Source organism: Elephas maximus, chromosome 6, assembly GCF_024166365.1.
Source record: "Elephas maximus indicus isolate mEleMax1 chromosome 6, mEleMax1 primary haplotype, whole genome shotgun sequence".
NCBI classification, from domain to species: Eukaryota; Metazoa; Chordata; class Mammalia; order Proboscidea; family Elephantidae; genus Elephas; species Elephas maximus.
The window spans coordinates 57,799,462-57,816,918 of NC_064824.1; the positions used below are offsets into that span (position 1 = coordinate 57,799,462).

Sequence of the window (17,457 nt, forward strand, 5' to 3'; positions counted from 1 at the left end):
GACTCGACAGCAATGGCTTGGCTTGGGCTGATGGTGATAACCACTACTCGAAGGCAGCCCCATCATGGCACTCAAAGCATTTGGGACTAAACCTAGCACATTCTAAGCTCTGGTCCTGTGTCACTTTTCCCCTCCTCGGTGGACCATCACTTTGAGTTTTGGGTGTGCAGCAAGCCCTTGTCCCACTGACCACCCAGGACTGTTACAGCACGTTCACTTTCACCACAGTGATTGCTCCTAAGAGTGTAGCCCCTGGGGGGTACATCTAAACAACATGTGCATTTAGACTGTGCTCTACTGTACATACTGTGTAAGGCAGATGTGAGCAGATTATAATCCCAAAAGTATGATCATATTGTCCTAAAGGCACCAGGAGCACTGCACAGGTCTTCAAGTGCTTCTTTTATCTTAGAGCTGTCAACATAGTCTGCTTTTACAGAGTAACAACGTTTAAGACAAACATTAAGGGAACAAAATGGGTGATAAAAACTTTTGAAAAATCTCCAGGCTTTTTACTAGAGTCGTAATTATTCCCTTAAACAGTACATTTTCTGCCTCCTGGCATGGGACAGTGTCCTAATAATATCACCTATACACAGAGAGTTATTAAATGCAGGTAAGAGCGGTTTTCACGCTTTGCTAGGCACATACCCCATCTGAAAATTCAAGGAACACAGAAAGCAGATGTACAACCAGCTGAAGTCCGTGGATGGAGCCTGCCAGCAGTCCCATATGCACTTCACTGAAGCTTCTCAACAACACACCAAGCTTTGGGTGATGTGGCAGAATGATACCAGCATGACACTGGGAATCTAACAGACATTCAACTCACATTCCCAGGGACTAGGCAAGTTTTTTTTTTTTTTTTTTTTTAACTCTCTGCCCTTAGCACACAGGGACTTATCCAGACTTCACTAACGTCTTAGAGAGGTCCAGAAAGAGACGGGTAATCACGGTGCCTCCTGTAGTGCTGAAACACTGTTGGCCTTTGTCCGTCTGGGGAGGGGGTCACCCACAGAGGCAAAGTGGCCCGTGCAGGGCAAGCAGGAAACCAGGGCTGTTTGCGGGTCTAGGAAAGTTCCAGCTGACATGCCGGGTGCATTAGCAGTCTTCTCAGAGACTGTACTCTCCTCCAGGGAGGAACTGAAAGGGCATTTTTAGACAGATCTCTGAATGACAACCATGTGTTACGCTTTTGCCTTGGACATGCCTCCTAATTTGGACATTAGCTCTACAGAATTAAAACTTTCCATCCCTTGTTTCCAACATTCATGGTGTAGGAAACCGTCACCATACACTTCCCCATAATGGGATTTTTATCAAGCAAATATTAGTTACTGAGACTTTCCTTAAGGAATTTACCTAGACTGCTTCATGAAGAAGTCACTGGTTCTTTTACCTTGGTGGGAAACCTTCAAGGCAAATCTGATTTATTGCAAACCAGCTAGCATGCAAAACCAAGGCAAATCCAAATAAACAACAAGGCTTGAACATTTTCAGGGAAAAATAATGATGGCCTGGGTGGGGAAGGATAGATGGAAAGGCCTTAATGAGCAATTTTTTTTCAACAAGCTATAATGTACTTTTGCAGATGAGTCTGCTATTAAAAAAAAAAAAAGATAAATCCTCTTTTAGAAAAATAGTAACAGACATGAAAGTTCAAGGTTTTCAAAAAAGCAATTTCAGAAAACAGATTGCATTAAAAACTGCTACGTGGTACATTAGATTTTTACAGAACTACAAACATGTACTACATTATATACCATGCTCCTGGCTAGGACAGGGTATGGTTGGCATGGCGGAGCCCAGCCATATCAGCCTGGTATGAAAAGAGTGAGCGTGTTGGCAAGAGAAGAGGTGGCGTCAGAAAAGATACGACAACTTATGTGCACAGATGATCTCCTTTCACTCAGCCATCTACAGATCTTCTTAAGAGTGTCACAGTTAAGATGAGTTCACTGTTCAGTTTGTTAATTTTCAGAAAGTGTCTTTTGGGGACTGTGTCTAACATGGGCTTCTTTTCTGTACTTGGCTCTAATGTCACAGGCAAACTGCCAGCCATGCAAGAATCTGAGTACTCTGACAGAAACCATCCCAGATAATTCTGCTTATGCCAGCTAAACAACTTACATCATTAAATAAACCATCCTCTGACTGTATTTATGAAATGTTATGTCTGCCTAGCAATGGGCTTACATTATTTAAACATTAAAGTAGAGGCTCGTTCCATTTACCTTTGCCTGACAATATTTTTGTTTTTTTTTATCTGGTTCTACTGAAAATAATCATATGCTCTCCACGGAGGAATTGACGGTATGGAATAGTTATCCAGGTAACTTGAGGTAAGGGAGCAGTGTGTAGTAACAGACTGGTGGGCAATGTGAATTCTCATATTATGTGTATTAAACAAAAATTCAGAGAAGTTGAAAACTGTTTAAAACTCTGCTGTGGCTTCTCAAACCCCTGGAGACTTATTTTTGGGAAAAGTTGAGTTCACTGGGACACTGTGCTTCCACTAGTTCTACATCATACATTTCCAACTTGTGCCTGACGGCTGGTCAACCTCACTTCCATGCAAAGAGTATCCAAAAAGATCCTCAAAATAGCCATGATTATTGTGATGAGCTCTACATGGAAAATACTCTTGGAGACAAGCTGGCAGCCTCCACTGGTATAGGGTCGTGCACGGCCTTTCTCTGCCTAGCATTAAATTAAAAATAAAACAGAGCCCCTGCCCCCAAAGTACGCACAATCTAGGTGGGAACCAAGACTAATACACAGATCATTAAACATTAGAAAATGTCAAAAAAAAAAATTAAGTACTGATTTAGAACAATGCAAATGGCTTGACTTCAAGATTGCACCCACAGCAATGATGCTATGTGGAAGGAATCTGCTTCTAAGTGAGACTTGGAAGAAACCACTCTCTACTAGTTGCAAAGGTGCAGAGAATCTTAAAATCATTTACATGTGGTTTGGAAATCAAGGCCTTTTTTTTCCTTGAATGGGTATGACCAATAGGCGGTGAACCCACTTCAAAGAAAACAGTTAAATGACAAAACCATGAAGTCCTTTGGAGAGAGAAAAAGGAAACTGTCCAACTTCTATCTGTGACATCCTAAGATCTACTTCATTCAAGGAACTGGCAGATCTTATCTCAGACTGATACGACATCAAAACAAACTCGTCCAGGGATCTTTTCCTTCCTTCTCAAACTTTCCTTGTTGCGTGAGAAAGCAAAGAGATCACAAGTAGGTAGATGAGCAGTCCTTCAGAGGGACTAATATGCAGGGGTCCTGACTATGCAAAGGGTAACATAGGGGAAGTGAAGAGAACATCAAGGGTGTTATGGATTGAATTGTGTCCCCCCCAAAGATATGTTGAAGTCCTAACCCCTCTACCTGTAAATGTGACCTTATTTGGAAATAGGGTCTCTGAAGATGTTATTAGCTGGGTTAACATGAGGTCTTGCTGGAATAGGGTGAGTCCTAATCCTCTAGGACTGGTGTCCTTTAAAAAGAGAAGATGCAGAGACAGGGAGGCCGAGAAAAGGTACGCTACACTGTCGCTCCAAGTCAAGGAACACTGGAGCTACCAGAAACCAGGAGTGAGACATAGAACAGAATCTCCCTCAAAGCCTCAGAGGGAATCGACGAGCCAACACCCTGGTCTTCGATTCCCAGCCTCCGGAACTGTGAGATGATGAAGTTTTGTTCTCATAAGCCACCCAACTTGTGATATTTTGTTATGGCAGTACTACGAAATTTATACGAGGGGTCAGTTGTGCACTGGTGTTAAACAAGTAAGGACTGATAGGGCAGGGTTTACAAAAGGCCCCCAGGTCTCAAATTTCTCCCTTGTCTTCACCTGGTTAAAAATTTTCTTTTAACTCAAGGGTTCTTAATGGGAAAACGATTAAAACTAACTTAAAAAACAAAAAGGAAGCTCTTTCATAAGGCTGAGCTCCTTGGAAGAGTGTATTTCCAGGTCTTGTATTTTACACTGCAAACATGCCTGCAGACAGGTCAGCCTCTCACATAAAGCCATCCAAACCACGTGCTGTAGCGGCTGTCAGGTTTTAATATTAGAGAGTAAGTGTAGCCTGTGGTCTTATATATACTTACACATTAGTTTCTGTATGAAATGAAACTCAACTGGATACAGACAAAGTGAATCCCTAATCGTAATCACCAGTCATCTAGTTAAAGACGGAACCTTGGAGCTACAGCAGAATAAATACTGAACACCAGTTAACACACGCGCAGCCTTGGAAAACTGCTCACTCCAATGACTTCTGACCGAAACTAATCTCACAATATCCAATATTTTCTTGCCTTCTCTGTGTAAAAACTGGGATACATATTCTACAGCAGTTATAGAGGTTATTCTATAGAGGTTATGTATGACCTATGTTTTATGTTATTTAATAAGGTTCAATTCAATGAATCTATTTACTTTAGTATTATCTATTTTTACATATAAAAAGTGACTTATGCTATTGCAACAAATCTCTGCCTCGTCAAATGAGGTGCTCTGCTCTTAATTCTTCTGGGTTTGGCTCCAATTGTTCATTTCAGAAACTCTTCCCTCGTTCAGAGACAAGAGCAAGTGCCTGCTCCCCCAGCGTATGTATTTGGGATACTGGCATGCTCTGGCTAACCCACTTAACATACTCTGACAAACAGGTGGCACAGTTAAGGGCTCCCTCTCTGGACCCCTCCCCAATACACTGGGGAGCATGCTCGAGTAGAGGCAGGAACGTGGAGCTGGCAGGTGACACAGTCCCAAGAATTTACAAAGACTTGCTGACTTGGGGTACGGATTGAGAAGCAGAATTAGAGAAGTATTAAGTCACCTGAACATAAGAGGGCTAAAATTATAGGGGATCGGGGGAGGGGATATAGAGGAGTGTATGTATACTTGTCCTTAAAAACAGTTTCAGCACTTTCCCCTCTCTGGCTCCCAGTGTAATATGAGGTACTTTCTAAACCTTGAAACTTCCTCCCTGCTAGCAGGCCACATGCTAGTGGCTAACTGCAACCAGACAATATTCAGTTCTTTCTCCCATGTGCTAGCCTGTAAGGAGGCAGTACTGTTTTGGTGTCGCAGTGTAGTGAAATTTACTCAACGCCAATAAAGATTTATGGCTGTGCTGGGCGTGGAAATAAAAAGAGGGCAGACAGTTTCTGTCTCTGAGGAGCTTCTGGTTTAGTGGGACTGACAGACTTGTAAACATTCTATGTGCTACGGTAGAAGTGCGTGTCCTCAGAGTGTGGTGCAAACAGAGGGTAACCCAACTGGACCAGGGGAGGCCCCTGCACCGAGAAGGCAAGCCTTGACCAGACTCTGGAAGGGTGAGGAGGAGAGAGCTGTGTTTAAAGGGACTGCAGGCATTTGAGGCATTGGAAACCATGTGAAAGAAACCAAAGAGAAATGAAGCAACACGGTATGCTTGGAAAACCATTGTTAGTTCAGTATTGGAGAAGGACAGGAGTGAAGCAGGAAATGGATGGAGACAGGGTTGGAGAGGTCGCAAGGGTCCTGGTCACCTTCGGTTTTCAGTGTCATGTCAGCAACATTGGATCTTTCCCTTTATTTGATGGGGAGCCTCTTAATTTTTAGCAGTGACAGAGAAGCCTGTATTTCATCTAAATCCCTCTGGCTGCAGTCAGGGAGGATATATTTGACAGATGTAAGATTAGAGACAGGGCAGGCAATTAGGAAGCTACAGTAATGGCCTACGTGAGAGATGATAAGGGGCTGAACTAGGCAGCGGTAGGAGGGATGGAGAAGAGAGGGTAGATTCTAGAAATAATCAGGGGGAAAATGGTAAGGACTTAGTATGTGAGAGACGAGACAGGGGAAGGGAAGGAGCCCAGAATGACTCAAATCTAAGTTTCTGGCTTGGGTGGCTGGGTGGATCCTGGGCCCACTAACCGACATAAGGAAAACAGGAAGAGGAGCAGGATTAGGTGGGAAGAGGGACGAATTTAGCTTTGGAGAGGATGAACGTAAAGTGACTGAGGTCAAGCAGCCTGAAACTCAGGGGAAGAAGCCAGGATTAGAGCTGATTGTTTGGGAGTCGTCTGAATACACTGTTGTTAGCTGCTGTAGAGCTGGTCCCCAACTCATGGCAACAATCAGATCGAACCGCTGTGATCCACAGGGTCTTCACTGGCTGATTTTCAGAAGCAGATCGCCAGGCCTTATCTTTCTAGTCTGTCTTTGTCTGGAAGTGTTGCTGAAATCTGTTCAGTGTCACAGCAACACAGAAGCCTCCACTGACAGATGATGGCTGCGTGGGAGGTGCACTGGCCCAGAACTGAACCCGGGTTTCCTGTGCGGAAGGAGAGAACGCTACCGCTGAACCACCACTGAATATACGCAATAGTATAAAACCTTGAGAGTGGATAAAATCTATCAGAATTGTAAGCCAAAAATGGAATTCTGGGAAAACACCGACAATTAGGGGTAGATAGAAGATAAAAGCCCACAGAGAAGAAGGAAAACACTGAGATGGGAGGAAAAGAGAGAGATGACTGAAACAGAGGCCAAAGGAGGACTGTGCTTCAGGAAGAAGGGAAGGAACGGCAGTACCAAATACAGCAGATATGTGTAGCCTACAAAAAATGGGAAAGCCTTCAGATTTAATAATCAGGGGCAAGTTTACCAAGAAGAATTTCAATTACACACTAGCAGACGTCAGCCTGGAGAGAGTCAAGGTGTGAACTGGAAGGGAGAAAAGAGTATACCTTTAAAAAGTTTTTGTGAGACGAGCTGAAGAGGAATACTCAGTTTTACGATAGGAGAGACTCGGGCAATTTAAAAAATAGATATTTTTCTAGAAAATTATTTACTTAAAATTTATTGGCACAAGGCACTTCATGGTTTTGTTCACTGTATTTTGTGATTTAAAAAATGTCTCTTGTAGTTATGTTCATAATTTTTGTCCCTATTATTGTTTATTTGTACATTTTCTCTCTCCTTACCAATTAGTTTTGCCAAAGGTTGGTTATTTTATTCAATGAAAATAAATTGTTGGTTAAAAAAAAAAAAAAAGGGATAAACGTAAAAGACAGAAATTGAAATTATAGGAGAGGGAGGGTAGAACTTCCAGAGCAAGGTCCCAATGGGATGGTATCAAGGCCACAGCTTTGAACACCTTGTCCTTGAGAATTCAGGGATGGAACGAGGTAAGAATGAGTGTGGGTGTGGGTCTCCTTGCTGGGAGGAAGCAGGAAGCTGATGGTGTTTCCGCCTGGTGATCTCAATTTTATTCTTCAAGTAGGAAGTGAAGTCATCTGCCTAGAGTAGGAGAGTGGGGTCAGGCAGGGGGACTGGACAGGCTTGTGAAAACTGAAAATTACTATGAAGGAAGGGTGAGGAAGGTGGTTAGAAGACCGGTGGGATTGACGGCTGGTCAAGCTGGAGATAATCAATTTGCAGTGGCAACAACTTTTACCTGCTTGGGTATAACAGGAGCAGCGAGGGTGGGCTGCTTCAAAGGAGAAGCTCCTAAAATGTTCAAGAGTCAGACAGCTCCTTATCAGTAGTATCTGCTTCCATTAATATTTAAATACCCAATGCCTGGGGAGAGGTGAATTTTTAAGTCTTATTTGTAGACCCAAAAATAAATTTTAAAGAGCTACACTAACATATTTTGTTCTTGATATAAGAGCAATCATCTGCTAAAGTTATCCAGATATTCCATACAATACTACTGGTAAAATTTTAGACAAACAACATACCAGAAACTCCCGGTGGTGTCTTAATGAATTTTCCATTGAAATGACCAATAACAGCTTCGCATTTTTCTGTTGATTCCATCCTATTTACACATAAAAATAGAACACTTATAAATATCTAGAGGTCTCTTAGTTTTTTCTGTACATGTGAATATATTCTTAGAGGTTTACTGAATACATATGCCACCTAGCAAAAATGTGACCATAAGAAAAGAAAAAGTGGGTTTATTCCTTTTATCTAATGATTGTTTTTGTACTTCCATAGTAAAATGATAACAGATAACCCCAAAGTACCTTCTAAATCATAAAGATTAAATTATAGTTAAATTATACCCAGAGTATTTAGTGTCAAGCATATCATATACATAACTTGTTGGAAAACTGATAGTCATTATGCAGTAACTTTGTTAGTCACGATATTAAAACAACAGTTTAACATACCAGCTTAGCTGCTACTTGCTAGAATTTCGATAGTTTTAAAGACGATATTTGCTTTTATAAAAAGACACACTCAAATGTCATGATAAGAACTACTGTCAATCAGAGGGTGTACCTGACATTTCTTTTTTACATTTGCCTCAGGTTTAAAATTAAATTAGGAAGCCAATTATGTACTTTCTTTGTCATTTGAGAGACATTTTAGGGAGCCAAATGGTTTGACTTATTTTTCTTTAATGGAAGAAATATTGGGTAATCTATTGTAAAAGTGCTACACTCTTGAACTACCCAGACAGCCACCTTCATTTTAATGGGTAGTAACAGTTTTAATAAGAGAATTAAATTAGGATCTGTCTTTGGAAAAAGATGATACTACTTGATCTACTTTCAGAAGAACCACCACAGAGGTGATGAGATGATGCTGAGACCTACGGTGTATCATACAACTTGGATCCTCTGAAACCAACGGTGTGTACACTGGAGATGCTGGCCTTGATGACTTACTACCTATAGAATATTTAATTTATATTATAAAATTACCCGACTTTACAGAAAGAGTAATGGGCTAAAAGCCAGAAGAGCCATTATTCATTACTTGGTAGTTAGGTGACAATGGAAAAGTCCATCATTTGCCTTGATTTTCTCATATGTAAAAACACTGAAACAACGCTTGCTGGGAAAGGAAGGAAAAAAATAGGATGGAAGGAGTGAGGGAGTTTTAGCTGTATCTAAAACATTTCTAAAAAAGGAAAAAAAAAAAAACCTGAAGCAAAAATTATACAATGTTAATATTTGTTAAATTTGTGTGGTGGGTGGACAGGTGTCATATTATTGTCTTACTTTTCTGAATGTTTGAAATATTTCATTTAAAATTCTGATTTTAGTGATGCTGAATCAAATTTCCATCAAATGAGAAAAACACAGCAATTTATCTATGAAATTTAGGAGCCTGATTGTCGTTTTTAAGAGGTTATAGGCATCCTGATCTAATTAACGCACACTTTCAGAACTACTACTCATGTGACCCTTCTTTGCTGTGAGCACCAAATATTTAGGGTGCTCAGGCTCAAGCATCCTTAATGAGCTTCCAAAAGATTTGAGAAGATGCAGGCCGATAGTGACACGATTTAAGTTTATGGTGCAACTAGCTATCATAACCTTGGCTCCAGTTCTCTCTTGCTCATTTTTTTTCCTTGTAGGATAATTAGCAGAGATATTCTTCTTAACATCATAAAACAGGGTGACGTGCTTACCTAGCAAAGCCAACACCACGACTTGTACCACTGGAATCACGAAGTATCCTTGTAGAAATAACTTGTCCAAATGGTTTGAGCATATTTTCAAGTTCTTGCTCATCCATGGACAGTGGCAAATTAGAGATATACAGGTTGGTTGGATCTTGTTCCTGTTGCTAAAACAGAATAGAGAATTGTCTATTACTATCCAACGGATGGTGAGATATTTATATAAGAGTAATACTGATATTAACATGTCTATTTTTATTTAGCCACTCTCTTTACTCAGGTCCGTTTAAAGTGCTGCCTCGTGAGGTTATGGGAACCACAGAACACCCAAATCACCATGGACACTTGAAAGCAGTGTCAGATATGATCCCACCGAGCCATTCTCAGCAGGTTTGGAAGTTGAACTGCTGGCAGACGCTGCCGCGTTGGAGAGAATGCCCTCTTGAAACCACAACTCTCAGCTGTTTGCTGTGTTCCCCAAAATAACCAACCTCTCTCTCCACTGCTATTTTTAGGAGCACATTTCAAGTACACTATTGCACTGTTACTGCTAATAATTCAACTTAAGAGACACATCAAGAAGGATTTTGGACCAAGTTATCTAGAGTCCAAAAGGGGCTTTTCCCAAATTCCTTCTTCTCCTCTGCTCTATGGCAGTGGCCTTACACTGCTTCTGCATCATGACAACCAATGTAAAAAGGACAGCTCCTAAACTAACCAAAACAAGAGAACTCAAAGGCATATAAAATGAGAAACTCAAGGCAAAACAAAGTTTAGAATCTAGGCAAAGATGAATTAAAGAGTAGATAGGTGAGGAGGAATTGCTAATCTTTGCTACTCAAAGACTGATCCAGGGACCAGCAGTCATGGAATTACCTGGGAGCTTAACAGAAATGCAGAATCTCAGGCCCCGAACCAGACCTAAAGAACCAGAAACTGCATTTTAACAAGATCCCCAGGTGTTTTGGATACATATGAGTTTGATTAGCAGTGGTCTATACTATCTCAGATCATTTCCCACATACCCTTCTCCTTTATGGGGTAGCATCAGCTGAAACCAAAGATAAACTTTCTGAGAACAGTATGTGTATTTATTGTAACTGCTATGTATATTTATTAAGAGCACAGTGTTCAACCCATCAGGAAAAAAGCTTGGACAAACCAGAATATTTTCTGACCAAGTCAAAATTTATCTCTGTAATTCTGAGACTAGGGTAGCCTTTATGAATTTAAAATCAGCCCTTCCTTAGACCTCACTAATCAGTTGTACATATGGAACTATGCAAGATTATGATTTTTCTTTAATAAACACTTAATAAATCATGAAGTGATGTTTGGGCTGTAGAAAACAAACAGCACACTCATTATAATATTCTTGATTTCTAAAATGCGCAGTATTTTAAAAATATATGTGAAGTATATGCATACTTGAATTTGTACAACGGTTCAACTTTGCCATGTATCCCAGCATTAATAAAACCTGAAATTAAACTTCTCATTTTATATAATCTGCAAGTAAAAGTAAACACTGGGGGGGGGGGCGGTGAACACTGGTCACACCTGTCTTTCACGCTGCACTTGTCTGCTAAGATTTAAAGTAACGATCTGGTATTTTACCCAGTCGCTGCTGAGTTGGTTCTGACTCATGGTGATCCCATGTGTATCCAAGGGAACTGTGCTTCATAGGGTTTTCAATAGCTGATTTTTCAGAAGTAGATCACCAAGCCTTCGTTCTGAGGCAGCTCTGGGTGGACCTGAACATCTTTTTGGCTAGCAGGCAAGTGCGTTAACTGTTTGCACCACCCAGGGACTCCTAGGGGATGCAGAATGTCCTGGTGTTCTTAAGAATTCAAGTTATGAAAGCCCTAGAAACTATGAGTAGAACTACAAGGCAGAGTCCCTACAATTTCCTGATTCTGATACAGTGGTAGGCTGCACGTATGCAACCATGCCAATCCCAAAGGCCTAGGGCAGTAGCTTCCAAACTGAGTGGGTCAGTGGGGTAGGGTTCAAGAGAAAATTTGTATTTTTCAAATGCCCAATCGCAAGCTGAATAACTACCCTCATTAACCCTTCATGGGCTAAAGAAAATGCTAACCCTCTTTGTTTTCAGCAGAAAAAATCAGATAAATTCAGTGCGGTATCACTGCTTATCTTATGCTAAGCAAAACCTATTGACAATTTTAAGGTCTGTCTTTAACATGTAAAATGGGAAAATGATTTGTTTCATAAATACAGGATGCAAATAGGTAAAATACTTCAAAAGACAAGTAAAAGCAATAAAAATGGTCTTAGGTATCAAAGTCTTTCCATTCTTCTAAGGTAGGGTGAGAAATAAAGTCTTATCTCTTTATTCCTACTTCACTCAACACCTCTCTATCAATTTCACCCAATTACAGCTTCTCCATTAGTCATCTCATTTTGGTCCTAACCTCTCAAGGCCCTGAAGCTTTCCTGGCATGCAAGGCTGTACACGTTATTGTGGAAATCTGGTTCTTAATCAGCCAACACAGACAGGGCCCCTTCTCCCTGAATATGCACTCTGAGGGACTCTCAGAGGCCTAAAACAGCCACCGGACATCAACAGTGCATCTCGTACATCCCAGACTTTGTCCTTATAAAGGAGGAGCCTGGGTAGCTGTTACAGATTGAATTGTATCCTTCAAAATATGTGTTGTAACTCCTAATTCCTGTACCTGTGGTTATAATCTCATCTGAGAATGGGTTTTCTTTGTTATGTTGAGACAGGATTAGTGTATGGTGTGTCTTAAATCAATACGTTTTGAGATATAGAAGAATTAAACAAGCAAGTGAGCAAGCAGAGATAGGAGAAAATATGCTACATGATGATCACCAAAGAGCCAAGGAACAAGGACCTTCCTCTAGAGCAAACAGAAAGAAAGCCTTCTCTGGAGCCGGCATCCTCAATTCGGACTTATAGCCTCCTAAACTGTGAGAAAATAAATTTGTTTGTTAAAGCCACTCCCTTATGGTATTTCTGTTATAGTAGCACTAGATAACTAAGACAGTGGTGCAGTGGTTAAGTGCTCAGCTACCAACCAAAAGGTCAGTGATTTGAACCCACGAGCCACTCCGTGGAAGAAAATGTGGCAGTCTGCTTCTTTAAAGATTACAGCCTTGGAAAGTCTATGGGAAATTTATGGGGGCAGTTCTACTCTGTTCTATAGGGTTGCTATGAGTTGGAATCAACTTGATGGCAACGGGGATCCGTATAAAATAACTATAACTCAAGTCCTGTCTTCCAGAAGCTTACAGTTATAGGAACCCTGGAGATGAACGTGATAATAGAAATCTGCATGAATCACAACGGGAAAGACATATAGGGAAGCTTGTTTTAAGGAGATTAGGGAAGACTTTTCAGAGGACGTGACACTGAGGGCATGATGAATGAGCATAAGCCACGAGGCCGAAACTATATTGTAGAAGGCTATTTTAGGAGTTTGATTTTATTTTGTCAGTCATTGCTTCTTAAGCTTTTCCATAAGCAGAGCTAACAGCAAAAGAGAGTGAATATGTATCTTGAAGAGACTGTAGGCAAAGGCCAAGGCAGCCTTCCCAGAGCTGCAAAATTTCCTTGAAGTCTTGTGTTTTACCTTTAAAAAGTCACTCAAATTTTGCAATCTACTCCCTTACTATCTAGGTTTGTTTTAATATAAAAGCAATGTTTCAGACTTACTACTTTCAACTAAAATTTACATTCCAGGAAGGTAAGCAATGCTTATGCAGCTATTTCATGTACTCTGGTGGGTGAGGGGAAAGCGGTAGGAAGAAGAAACTGGGTCCATGTACTGCAGTTTGGAAGCCACACCCTGGAAAGTTGGGAGCTCTTGCAGACATGAAGTAAGGGAGTGATATGATCAAACTCATCTTACTAGAAAGTCTTCTGAATCATGCTTACTAAGATTCAGAATAAAGCTAGCAACTCCCTAATTAAAGGGCACTGAAACACTCTTTGGACAAAGATACGGCATTAAAAAAATGTTACATGAGACGCATATGTCATAAATATTATGTGCTTTATTTTCAAATTATAATTATAAAAAACTAAATTATTAATATTTTAGAATGCTCACAGGAAAATTTGTCATATGTGAAGTATTTTAAAAAGACAATGTGGGAATAAGTATTTTCCAAATCTGTATTTTAGTTGCTTCTATCATTAAAGCAGGTTCCTGGGTGGTACAAATGGTTTTCTCTTGGCTATTAACCTAAAGATTAACAGTTCAAACCCACCCAGCGGGACTGCAGAAGGAAGGCCTGCATATAGCCAAGAAAACTCTATGGAGCAGTTCTACTCTATAACGCATAGGGTAACGAGGAGTCAGAACTGACTTGACATCAAAGGGTTTTTTTAATTTTACTTTTTTAGGTTTATTATTAAAGTATTCATATACACATTACAGATTCTTTAAAGTCTTCATTTAACTTGAAAGTTTATCAAGGGAAGAAAAAAATATTAAAAACTGCTGAAATCAGTATCCTGAAAGGAACTGAGTTCTTAAATTATTCTTTGATACAGTGACAGAGAGCAGACTAAATACAGGTAAATATTTCCTACGACTTCAATGCATTTGCTTTCAATAGCAACGGCCCTAGTTAATGGGTTTCTCTACACGGGATGAACTTTACAGCTAATGCTACTTATTTATCTTTCTTTTCCAATGTTCAATCTGTCTTACAAACATTGAACACAAAGTTGCAATTATTTTAAAATTAAAACAAAAAAGAAGAAGGAGAAGAAACCCCAGGCCTGTAGTCTGGCCATAAAACTATCTAATCCCCAAAGTGTCCAGGCATTCTAATTACCATATATTCAACCTGATCAGAACGTATCATACTTGTATGGAGTCGTTTTTGAATGAGAATAATTTAATCTCTCTATAATCAGTGGTAGCCATAACTCTGCTTTATTACATACAATGCCATCTCTGAAAAAACAATGCTGTAAATTATGGGTGGCCAAACATACAAAGGTACCCATGGGTCTCTTTATGTCCCTGGGCATGGAAAGGGTTCAGTGTCTTCTCTAACAAGTAGAAAACTAGATCCTACATTGGCTGTGAGAGGGATAAATGGCTACTAATGTTCACTTGAGTAGAAAAGTGGGGCTCGGAGGTCCTGCGTAATGTACAGTACTCAGTCATCATCTGAAAGAAATTAACAAAAACCTCCCTGTGCATGTGGAATGGTTCCTAAAATGCAAGAAAGGGACTTGGCAGGAGGACCAGACATCTGTTTTCTCTTGTACTGAATAGGTTCACCAACCAGCAGATAGCTGTTCGCAGGCATGCAACTGCAAACTGCTTGAAGCATGGTGGGCCTCTGTGTGTGGAAGGGGGATTAAATTCCTACTCAAGTGTTTGCCTATTTACTGTAAAAAATGAGCAAGCTTACCACCAGACAAACAACACATGATGGATGATCTGCTGACCCCTGGCAGGCCTTCAGAGATGCTGAAGGCCCACAGATGTCACTCTATTAACAGATACCACCAATGACGACTACTTTCAGGTCTTTTTACCTAGTTATTTCAGTTCCTTTTCTCTTCATAGATTCTGAGTCTTTGACTTAAAAATGCACACATTTGGAACATCTGCCAAGTTCCACATACATAAGAATAGCACTGGACCTTCTGGAAAACATGTTTGATGAGTTTCATCAGGGCACTCAATTGGCTTCTTTAATCATCAACAAAACAAACATTCAGTATCTACCCTGGTGTCAGGTACCAAGCCAGGCAATGAAAACCAAAGCATGAATAAGAAACAACCATTACTAACACCCTGAATTTGCAGTGTTACATGTGAGTTTTGAATATTTATGGGGCTCCTTATCAATTCTGGTAGTCAATGTGCCAAAATATTGTATTTCCCTCTCAGAACCCCCTAAATTGAATGCCCTTTAATTTTTTGTGATTATATAAGAAAGCAAGTCTTTAATATATGGCAACATGAATTTTCAACACCTTATAGTGAGTGTCCTGATTAATTCATTAGGGGAAAGTGGACGGTGATGGGTTCCTAAAGACTCAACCATGGATGCCAGACTTAAGATTCCTCTAAGAACTGTCTCCCCAAAAGGCACGTGCCAGGTACTCCTTTATCCAGAAAACTTAAAGGGGATAAGTTAACTCCAGACATTTGAGCCCATGGTTCTATGGAGTCGGGATACACAACAACAAACCCTGAGGCATTCAAGATACTTTTTGTAATTTTAATGATGGAATAAAAAGAAATCAGGTCCTGAAATGAAGTCATGCTACAGAAACTTGGAGAAATTCAGAATGTGCAGGCTGCTGGCATACTCCCAGAGTCTCTGAGCCTGTACACTGTTCCTTTCCTATAGATGATGTAGGAAGGGTCCTTTTTTCCTTGCTAACTTTAATACCAAGCCCTCCTAAGGAGGTCTTTGAACAGTGCACTTTATCAACTCATGGGAAAGCTGATATTCAAAGAACAATGCTTACACGACACCTAGTGCCAATCTATATTCAGGCCGGCTTTGACTAAAGGCATTGTGAAGGCTTCTTCAAAACAGCACATATTTAATATACTATGTAGCTTAAAATTAAAACATTAGAAATGATAGCTAGGTAAGCACTCACGGTGTCTTTAAATAACGCCTCTGCATTTGTCACAGGTTCTGAAACATTCCTCTTTTAACTCTGTTTCAACAGAGGACACAAAGCAACATAGCAGGCACCCTCACATTCCAAAGTGAGAAGCTAGGCCACCTAAAAAGACAGCCCGCATGCAAGCTGCCTGAGAGCTGGGTTGAGTTGCTTAGCTGACCACGTACCTCCTGTCTATAAGAGACTGGAGTGGCTTGGAGAATGAGCACTTTATTTGGAAGGAAATGCTGATGTGTTTTGAGTCTCAACGTGTGCAAAGCTTCCTTATCACTTCTAGTCAAGCAAGAAGGGCCTCAACAGATCACTCAGAAGTTTGATTTGTGTCCCATGGAGCTCAGTGCATGGAACAGACACAGTGGATTGATGTCCAACTTAAACCAGAGGACTATAAAGGAAAAGCCTGGTTAAAGTGGCCTGTAAGTACAATTGGGAGGTAACTACTTTCCTACTGAGAGATGGCAAAGGTTGGTCAGATGTGGGTCACACAAGGTAGACTTCCCCCAGGGTTGTGTTAGATCCTCTCAAGAAGGCTGCCTTAAGGGCTAAGGAGATCCCAGAAGAAGGGGGTAAAGATAGACCATTAGACTATCATAAGCGGAGGATATCGATCAAAGGATATGCACGGGAAAGGAACTGCACGGGATAGACTTCCTGGCCCCATAAATTTGGGGGAGAGGATTAAAAAAAAAAAAATAAACACAAACCCATTGCCACTGAGTCAATTCCAACTCACAGAGACCCTATAGGACAGAGTAGAACTGCCCCAACAACTGCCTGGTGGATTTGAACTGCTGACCTTTTGGTTAGCAGCTCTAGCACTTAACCACTATACCGCCAGGGTTTCCAGGAGAGAGGACACAGATCTCCAAAAAACTCCCGTAGCATCTCATGAGAGAAAACCCCAGCTTTCTACTTGGCTGGAGAACTCAACCAAGTTATATCAGTGTCAGGCTAAGAAAGAACTTTCCCACCCTTTACCCCAGCTCTGATCCTGGAGAGGTTAGAAACCGCAGCCCACAAGTTGATGGAGAAGTGGAAAAAACAAAAGTTTGGGAAATAAGAAAGAAACTAACATATGCTCCTATCTCTCTGTAGGCTTGATACTGGGGAAGACAGAAGCTTTAACATTACATGAGACTCAGAATTTTGTCAAATAAACAGACTGGCCATTTTAATTACAGGCCACCACACACTTAACATCAGTAATCTGTTCTAGAAAATCTGACATCCAGCATCAAAATGTTAGCCAGGAACCTATTTTAAGTAGGAAAATTATAATCTGTTATACATTAATCACAACCCCAATTAATTTCATAAAACTTAATTATATCTACACAAACACACATTAGTTGTACATGTATTCATATACACACACAGT

General features: G+C 40.5%; 1 protein-coding gene across 8 annotated transcripts in view; it reads right to left on the reverse strand.

The window, feature by feature from the left end:
- The window catches only part of RBMS1 (RNA binding motif single stranded interacting protein 1), a 237,666-nt gene that overhangs the window by 23,030 nt on the left and 197,179 nt on the right, over positions 1–17,457 (reverse strand). For all 8 annotated transcript variants that reach the window (XM_049887295.1, XM_049887289.1, XM_049887291.1 and 5 more), the window contains exons 5-6: positions 9,437–9,594; positions 7,749–7,828 (exon numbers count right to left, since the gene is read on the reverse strand). In XM_049887295.1, coding sequence (XP_049743252.1) covers positions 7,749–7,828; positions 9,437–9,594 — 238 coding nt within the window. The remainder of the gene's footprint in view (positions 1–7,748; positions 7,829–9,436; positions 9,595–17,457) is intronic.